Consider the following 8,877-nt stretch of genomic DNA (forward strand, 5'->3'; position numbering starts at 1 on the left):
AAAGGCCCGCAAAAAGAAGAAGCGGCCTTCACTGGCTGCTCAGGAGGCGGCACAGGGGGGAGCGACCATCGGCTCCCCTAATACAGAGACCCCTTGGACCAAGGTGGGTCCAAAGGGTAAGAGGAAGAAGGGGGCGGCTACACCATCTAAAGCCGCCCCGAAGAAGAAGAAGAAGAAGCCGAGGCTTCGCGTCCCCGCCACTGCGGCCGTCGCTCTCACCATCGACGAGTCGGCCGTGAAGGCGGGTTTGACGTACGCCAAGGCCATCGAGACGGCCCGGAAGGCGGTGAACATAGCGGATCTCGACATCCCGCAAGTCCGCTTCCGCCGGGCCCGAACTGGAGGGCGCCTCCTCACTATCGCCGGTGAGGGCGCAGAGAAGAAGGCGGACGCCTTTGCCGCGAGGCTCAGGACCGTCCTGCCTCTAGAGGTGAAAGTCGGGCGGCCAGCTGCATGCGCTGAAGTGCGTATCGCCGGCCTTGACGACTCAGTGACGGCCGCCGAAATAAAGGAAGCGGTCGCACTCGAAGGAGAGTGCCTGGCCGGCGATGTTCGGGTGGGGCCAATGAGAGAGGGGCCACGGGGGGACGGGTCGTGTTGGATCCGCCTCCCAGTCGCAGCCGCCAAGAAGCTCTCGAGCTCTGGGCGGTTGCGGGTTGGCTGGGTGTCGGCGGGAGTGACGCTGTTGGCCGCGAGGCCGACGCGCTGCTTCCGCTGCCAGGACACCGGCCACGTGGCTGCCAAGTGCCAGTGCCCGGTGGACCGTAGTGGGACTTGTTTCCGCTGCGGGAAACCGGGGCACAAGGCGGCGGAGTGCGGGGCTGCGGAACCTAACTGCGCCCTGTGCGAGGCCGCTGGCAGGGCAGAAAGGGGGCACGTGCTGGGCGGCAGAGGATGTCCATCTGCCGTGAAAAAGCCGGCCCCCCGAGAAGAGAAGGCCCCGTCCAGGAAGGCTCGGCAAAAGCCGAAGCCCAAGGGCGCGCGGGCTCCGCCCGTCTCTGCCGCTATGGAGACGGAGGCCTAGACCCGCGGGCGGTGATCGGGGGATCCCCGCCCGCATAAAGGGTCCCGAGAAGACAGCCCCCCTATAGCCCGGGGGGCTCTCGGTGAGGTCAGCGGCTCAAGCCGCTCGAAGAAGGAGCCGGTTGCGGCAGCGCGCTGGGAGGGGCGGAGATGTAGTCGCTCCGCGGTTCCCGTCCCTCCCGCACTAGGCGCATGACGAAGGGCTGGGGGGGTTTTAGTGGGTAGACCTCTTGTAGGGAGTCCCACATACCCCCGCCCCTTCCCCCGAGGGGGCGGGGGATACGCAAAGTATTTCCCCTCCTAAAAAAAAAAAAAAAAAAAAAAAAAAAAAAAAAAAAAGGTTAGGTTAGGTTAGGTTAGGTTGGGGGCGATACCGGTCCGTCCACGTCGTGTCCCTGGGCACCTCCCCCGTGCCATCGTGAGCTATTTCACGGTGACACGGGAGGGGTGGCTGAACGCCGGTATGGCGTGTGTTTGTGTGCGTGCTTGTTGTTGTATGTTTGGCTGCGCCCGCAGTGTGACGAACGGGCCCGCGACCCGGGGTGTCGGTGTTAGGAAGTATGGACAGTCGTAATAAGCCAAGTATTCTCCGGGTGGGTCCCGGCTCCTCAGGAGCCGGAGAATCCCATGCGCCGTCTTCGGACGGTGGCCGGCCCTCGTATACGGAGGGGCCACTTATTGCGAGGAAGGACGAGGGGGCCGCTAAGGCGGCGAGGAAGGACGAGGAGGCCGCTAAGGCGGCGAGGCAGCGGGCCATCTTGGCTGCGTTAGGAGGAGGAGGGGACAGCGCGAAGAAGCGCGATAGCCCGAAGCCGGCGCCCATTACCGCGCCGGCGGCGGAGCTTTTAACGGACGAAGACATCGACTTCAGTCAGCCGCAGCCTAACGGCGTTGAGCGGATGCTGAAGTTGATGCAGAAGAAGAAGCTGAGAGGCGACAAGGATCTTCCGCGTGTCCTTTTGACACGCGACGTGAAAATGCCGCCTCCAAGCACCGGAAAGGACCCGATTGGTAGAGACTCCCCTCGCGGTAGAGTCTCCCAACATGGACGTGACTTACCCGGACATGACAGCGAGGACTGGCTCTCGGACTCCAGTGAGATGTCTGGCATATCGCTGGACTCCGAGGGCTTGCCCGCATTCTCGGATTTGACGCGCCGGAAGAGGCGCTCTGACGACGACATGGCGCCGCCCCTCAGTAAAGGAGCGGTGCCCAAACCCAAAAAAGGACGCGGCCGCCCGCCAACGACCGGACAATATGTCGGCTTGGCGAAGGCACAGGCCGATCTGAATAGGGAAAAGGAGGAGGCCCTTCGACTCCAGGCAGAAGAGGAGGTAGCCGAGGCGGCCAGGGCGGCGCGAGAGACGCGTTCTTCGCTCCTTGCGAGCCCCGCCGCCATGGAAGAAGACAGGCCAGAGCAGACCAACTACGCTCTGGCCCAATGTGTTGAGACTTCGCTGGGAACGATCTCCATGGTTGCAGCGAAGTCGAACAACCTCAAGGGGACGTTCCAGCGGCTCCTCAAGGAGGCGGTCAGCGACATACGCGCCACCGTCGCCGAAATGAGAAGTCGCGGAGCGACAGAAGAGATGAAGGCCCTCGAGGCTCAGAATGCGCGGCTCCAGAATGAAGTGGAGTCTTTGCGCAAAGAGCTAGAGGAGCTACGCCGTCAGGTGTTAAAGCCGGCCGAGCAGGATATGCGCCAGCTGTTGTCTGAGGTCTCTCGATCTAACGTGGAGACCTTCAGCAACATGCTGAATGCTCGGCTGGCTGGACTGGAGAGTCGGCTCCTTCCAGAGCCTCGACTGCGCCCTCCGCTCGCGGCGGACAGAGCCCGGAGTATTACGCCGGCTCCCGTCGAGAGTGTAGAGGCTCCACCGGATGTGACGCCGGAGCCCCCGAAGCAGAAGGCCAAGGTGAAGCCGGCCCCAAGGAAGACACGGCAGCCAGCCGCTGCAGCGGCCCCGCAAGAGGCCACTGCCGCGCCCGAGGCGCCCAAGGCCAAAAAGGGCCGGAAGAAGAAGCGGCCGTCGATGGCCGCTCTGGAAGCGACACAAGGGGGAGCGAACACCAGCTCCCCTCGTACTGAGGCCCCGTGGACCACGGTGGGTCCCAGGGCCAAGAAGAAGAATGGGGTGGCTACACCAACTACAGCCGCCCCGAAGAAGAAGAGAAAGCCAAGGCTTCGCGTCCCCGCCACTGCGGCCGTCGCTCTCACAATAGAAGAGTCGGCTGTGAAGGCGGGTATGACGTACGCCAAGGCGCTTGAGACGGCCCGGCGGGCAGTGAACATCGCGGAACTTGACATTCCGCAAGTCCGCTTCCGTCGGGCCCGAACCGGAGGGCGCCTCCTCGCGATTTCCGGCGAGGGCGCAAGAGAAAAGGCGGACGCCTTTGCCGCGAGGCTGAGGACCGTCCTGCCACCCGAGGTGAAGGTCGGACGGCCGGTGGCAAGCGCGGAGATGCGCATCGCCGGCCTTGATGACTCCGCGACGACCGCAGAAGTGGTAGAGGCGGTCGCACTAGATGGAGGGTGCCAGGCCGGAGATATTCGGGCGGGGCCAATAAGAGAGGGGCCACGGGGGGACGGGTCGTGTTGGATCCGCCTCCCAGTCGCGGCCGCCAAGAAGCTCTCGAGCTCTGGGCGGTTGCGTATTGGTTGGGTGTCGGCGAGGGTGGCGTTGCTGGCCGCGAGGCCGACGCGCTGCTTCCGCTGCCAGGACACCGGCCACGTGGCTGCCAAGTGCCAGTGCCCGGTGGACCGTAGCCGGACTTGTTTTCGATGCGGGAAACCGGGGCACAAGGCGGCGGAGTGCGGGGCTGCAGCACCAAACTGCGCCCTGTGCGAGGCCGCTGGCAGGGCCGAAAGGGGGCACGAGCTGGGTAGATGCCCATCTACGTCAAAGCCGGCCCCCGGAGAAGACAAGGCGCCGACCAAAAAGGCTCGACACAAAAAGTCGAGACCTAAAGGCGCGCGGGCCCCGCCCGCTCCCGCCCGAATGGAGACGGACGCCTAGACCCGTGGGCGGTGATCGGGGGATCCCGCCCACAGTATGGGTCCCGAGAAGACAGCCCCCCTATAGCCCGGGGGGCTCTCGGTCAGGTACGCGGCTCAAGCCGCTTGAAGAAGGTGCCGGTTGCGGCTGCGCGCGGGGAGGGGCGGAGTTGTAGTCGCTCCGCGGTTCCCGCCCCTCCCGCACTAGGCGCGTGACGGAGGGCTGGGGGGGTTTTAGTGGGTAGACCTCTTGTAGGGAGTCCCACATACCCCCGCCCCTTCCCCCGAGGGGGTGGGGGATACGCAAAGTATTTCCCCTCCTAAAAAAAAAAAAAAAAAAAAAAAAGGGTAGGTTAGGTTAGGTTAGGTTAGGTTAGGTTAGGTTAGGTTAGGTTAGGTTAGGTTAGGTTAGGTTAGGTTAGGTTAGGTTAGGTTAGGTTAGGTTAGGTTAGGTTAGGTTAGGTTAGGTTAGGTTAGGTTAGGTTAGGTTAGGTTAGGTTAGGTTAGGTTAGGTTAGGTTAGGTTAGGTTAGGTTAGGTTAGGTTAGGTTAGGTTAGGTTAGGTTAGGTTAGGTTAGGTTAGGTTAGGTTAGGTTAGGTTAGGTTAGGTTAGGTTAGGTTAGGTTAGGTTAGGTTAGGTTAGGTTAGGTTAGGTTAGGTTAGGTTAGGTTAGGTTAGGTTAGGTTAGGTTAGGTTAGGTTAGGTTAGGTTAGGTTAGGTTAGGTTAGGTTAGGTTAGGTTAGGTTAGGTTAGGTTAGGTTAGGTTAGGTTAGGTTAGGTTAGGTTAGGTTAGGTTAGGTTAGGTTAGGTTAGGTTAGGTTAGGTTAGGTTAGGTTAGGTTAGGTTAGGTTAGGTTAGGTTAGGTTAGGTTAGGTTAGGTTAGGTTAGGTTAGGTTAGGTTAGGTTAGGTTAGGTTAGGTTAGGTTAGGTTAGGTTAGGTTAGGTTAGGTTAGGTTAGGTTAGGTTAGGTTAGGTTAGGTTAGGTTAGGTTAGGTTAGGTTAGGTTAGGTTAGGTTAGGTTAGGTTAGGTTAGGTTAGGTTAGGTTAGGTTAGGTTAGGTTAGGTTAGGTTAGGTTAGGTTAGGTTAGGTTAGGTTAGGTTAGGTTAGGTTAGGTTAGGTTAGGTTAGGTTAGGTTAGGTTAGGTTAGGTTAGGTTAGGTTAGGTTAGGTTAGGTTAGGTTAGGTTAGGTTAGGTTAGGTTAGGTTAGGTTAGGTTAGGTTAGGTTAGGTTAGGTTAGGTTAGGTTAGGTTAGGTTAGGTTAGGTTAGGTTAGGTTAGGTTAGGTTAGGTTAGGTTAGGTTAGGTTAGGTTAGGTTAGGTTAGGTTAGGTTAGGTTAGGTTAGGTTAGGTTAGGTTAGGTTAGGTTAGGTTAGGTTAGGTTAGGTTAGGTTAGGTTAGGTTAGGTTAGGTTAGGTTAGGTTAGGTTAGGTTAGGTTAGGTTAGGTTAGGTTAGGTTAGGTTAGGTTAGGTTAGGTTAGGTTAGGTTAGGTTAGGTTAGGTTAGGTTAGGTTAGGTTAGGTTAGGTTAGGTTAGGTTAGGTTAGGTTAGGTTAGGTTAGGTTAGGTTAGGTTAGGTTAGGTTAGGTTAGGTTAGGTTAGGTTAGGTTAGGTTAGGTTAGGTTAGGTTAGGTTAGGTTAGGTTAGGTTAGGTTAGGTTAGGTTAGGTTAGGTTAGGTTAGGTTAGGTTAGGTTAGGTTAGGTTAGGTTAGGTTAGGTTAGGTTAGGTTAGGTTAGGTTAGGTTAGGTTAGGTTAGGTTAGGTTAGGTTAGGTTAGGTTAGGTTAGGTTAGGTTAGGTTAGGTTAGGTTAGGTTAGGTTAGGTTAGGTTAGGTTAGGTTAGGTTAGGTTAGGTTAGGTTAGGTTAGGTTAGGTTAGGTTAGGTTAGGTTAGGTTAGGTTAGGTTAGGTTAGGTTAGGTTAGGTTAGGTTAGGTTAGGTTAGGTTAGGTTAGGTTAGGTTAGGTTAGGTTAGGTTAGGTTAGGTTAGGTTAGGTTAGGTTAGGTTAGGTTAGGTTAGGTTAGGTTAGGTTAGGTTAGGTTAGGTTAGGTTAGGTTAGGTTAGGTTAGGTTAGGTTAGGTTAGGTTAGGTTAGGTTAGGTTAGGTTAGGTTAGGTTAGGTTAGGTTAGGTTAGGTTAGGTTAGGTTAGGTTAGGTTAGGTTAGGTTAGGTTAGGTTAGGTTAGGTTAGGTTAGGTTAGGTTAGGTTAGGTTAGGTTAGGTTAGGTTAGGTTAGGTTAGGTTAGGTTAGGTTAGGTTAGGTTAGGTTAGGTTAGGTTAGGTTAGGTTAGGTTAGGTTAGGTTAGGTTAGGTTAGGTTAGGTTAGGTTAGGTTAGGTTAGGTTAGGTTAGGTTAGGTTAGGTTAGGTTAGGTTAGGTTAGGTTAGGTTAGGTTAGGTTAGGTTAGGTTAGGTTAGGTTAGGTTAGGTTAGGTTAGGTTAGGTTAGGTTAGGTTAGGTTAGGTTAGGTTAGGTTAGGTTAGGTTAGGTTAGGTTAGGTTAGGTTAGGTTAGGTTAGGTTAGGTTAGGTTAGGTTAGGTTAGGTTAGGTTAGGTTAGGTTAGGTTAGGTTAGGTTAGGTTAGGTTAGGTTAGGTTAGGTTAGGTTAGGTTAGGTTAGGTTAGGTTAGGTTAGGTTAGGTTAGGTTAGGTTAGGTTAGGTTAGGTTAGGTTAGGTTAGGTTAGGTTAGGTTAGGTTAGGTTAGGTTAGGTTAGGTTAGGTTAGATTAGGTTAGGTTAGGTTAGGTTAGGTTAGGTTAGGTTAGGTTAGGTTAGGTTAGGTTAGGTTAGGTTAGGTTAGGTTAGGTTAGGTTAGGTTAGGTTAGGTTAGGTTAGGTTAGGTTAGGTTAGGTTAGGTTAGGTTAGGTTAGGTTAGGTTAGGTTAGGTTAGGTTAGGTTAGGTTAGGTTAGGTTAGGTTAGGTTAGGTTAGGTTAGGTTAGGTTAGGTTAGGTTAGGTTAGGTTAGGTTAGGTTAGGTTAGGTTAGGTTAGGTTAGGTTAGGTTAGGTTAGGTTAGGTTAGGTTAGGTTAGGTTAGGTTAGGTTAGGTTAGGTTAGGTTAGGTTAGGTTAGGTTAGGTTAGGTTAGGTTAGGTTAGGTTAGGTTAGGTTAGGTTAGGTTAGGTTAGGTTAGGTTAGGTTAGGTTAGGTTAGGTTAGGTTAGGTTAGGTTAGGTTAGGTTAGGTTAGGTTAGGTTAGGTTAGGTTAGGTTAGGTTAGGTTAGGTTAGGTTAGGTTAGGTTAGGTTAGGTTAGGTTAGGTTAGGTTAGGTTAGGTTAGGTTAGGTTAGGTTAGGTTAGGTTAGGTTAGGTTAGGTTAGGTTAGGTTAGGTTAGGTTAGGTTAGGTTAGGTTAGGTTAGGTTAGGTTAGGTTAGGTTAGGTTAGGTTAGGTTAGGTTAGGTTAGGTTAGGTTAGGTTAGGTTAGGTTAGGTTAGGTTAGGTTAGGTTAGGTTAGGTTAGGTTAGGTTAGGTTAGGTTAGGTTAGGTTAGGTTAGGTTAGGTTAGGTTAGGTTAGGTTAGGTTAGGTTAGGTTAGGTTAGGTTAGGTTAGGTTAGGTTAGGTTAGGTTAGGTTAGGTTAGGTTAGGTTAGGTTAGGTTAGGTTAGGTTAGGTTAGGTTAGGTTAGGTTAGGTTAGGTTAGGTTAGGTTAGGTTAGGTTAGGTTAGGTTAGGTTAGGTTAGGTTAGGTTAGGTTAGGTTAGGTTAGGTTAGGTTAGGTTAGGTTAGGTTAGGTTAGGTTAGGTTAGGTTAGGTTAGGTTAGGTTAGGTTAGGTTAGGTTAGGTTAGGTTAGGTTAGGTTAGGTTAGGTTAGGTTAGGTTAGGTTAGGTTAGGTTAGGTTAGGTTAGGTTAGGTTAGGTTAGGTTAGGTTAGGTTAGGTTAGGTTAGGTTAGGTTAGGTTAGGTTAGGTTAGGTTAGGTTAGGTTAGGTTAGGTTAGGTTAGGTTAGGTTAGGTTAGGTTAGGTTAGGTTAGGTTAGGTTAGGTTAGGTTAGGTTAGGTTAGGTTAGGTTAGGTTAGGTTAGGTTAGGTTAGGTTAGGTTAGGTTAGGTTAGGTTAGGTTAGGTTAGGTTAGGTTAGGTTAGGTTAGGTTAGGTTAGGTTAGGTTAGGTTAGGTTAGGTTAGGTTAGGTTAGGTTAGGTTAGGTTAGGTTAGGTTAGGTTAGGTTAGGTTAGGTTAGGTTAGGTTAGGTTAGGTTAGGTTAGGTTAGGTTAGGTTAGGTTAGGTTAGGTTAGGTTAGGTTAGGTTAGGTTAGGTTAGGTTAGGTTAGGTTAGGTTAGGTTAGGTTAGGTTAGGTTAGGTTAGGTTAGGTTAGGTTAGGTTAGGTTAGGTTAGGTTAGGTTAGGTTAGGTTAGGTTAGGTTAGGTTAGGTTAGGTTAGGTTAGGTTAGGTTAGGTTAGGTTAGGTTAGGTTAGGTTAGGTTAGGTTAGGTTAGGTTAGGTTAGGTTAGGTTAGGTTAGGTTAGGTTAGGTTAGGTTAGGTTAGGTTAGGTTAGGTTAGGTTAGGTTAGGTTAGGTTAGGTTAGGTTAGGTTAGGTTAGGTTAGGTTAGGTTAGGTTAGGTTAGGTTAGGTTAGGTTAGGTTAGGTTAGGTTAGGTTAGGTTAGGTTAGGTTAGGTTAGGTTAGGTTAGGTTAGGTTAGGTTAGGTTAGGTTAGGTTAGGTTAGGTTAGGTTAGGTTAGGTTAGGTTAGGTTAGGTTAGGTTAGGTTAGGTTAGGTTAGGTTAGGTTAGGTTAGGTTAGGTTAGGTTAGGTTAGGTTAGGTTAGGTTAGGTTAGGTTAGGTTAGGTTAGGTTAGGTTAGGTTAGGTTAGGTTAGGTTAGGTTAGGTTAGGTTAGGTTAGGTTAGGTTAGGTTAGGTTAGGTTAGGTTAGGTTAGGTTAGGT

At 51.9% G+C, this 8,877-nt stretch overlaps 1 protein-coding gene across 1 annotated transcript in view; it reads left to right on the forward strand.

Annotated features, from left to right (window-relative positions):
- The first annotated feature begins 2,204 nt into the window (after nt 1-2,204).
- LOC121729601 (shootin-1-like) overlaps nt 2,205-8,877 on the forward strand; it is a 9,845-nt gene continuing 3,172 nt past the window's right edge. The window contains exon 1 of the mRNA XM_042118161.1: nt 2,205-3,128. Coding sequence (XP_041974095.1) covers nt 2,205-3,128 — 924 coding nt within the window. The remainder of the gene's footprint in view (nt 3,129-8,877) is intronic.

The sequence above is a fragment of the Aricia agestis genome, chromosome 8, assembly GCF_905147365.1.
Source record: "Aricia agestis chromosome 8, ilAriAges1.1, whole genome shotgun sequence".
NCBI classification, from domain to species: Eukaryota; Metazoa; Arthropoda; class Insecta; order Lepidoptera; family Lycaenidae; genus Aricia; species Aricia agestis.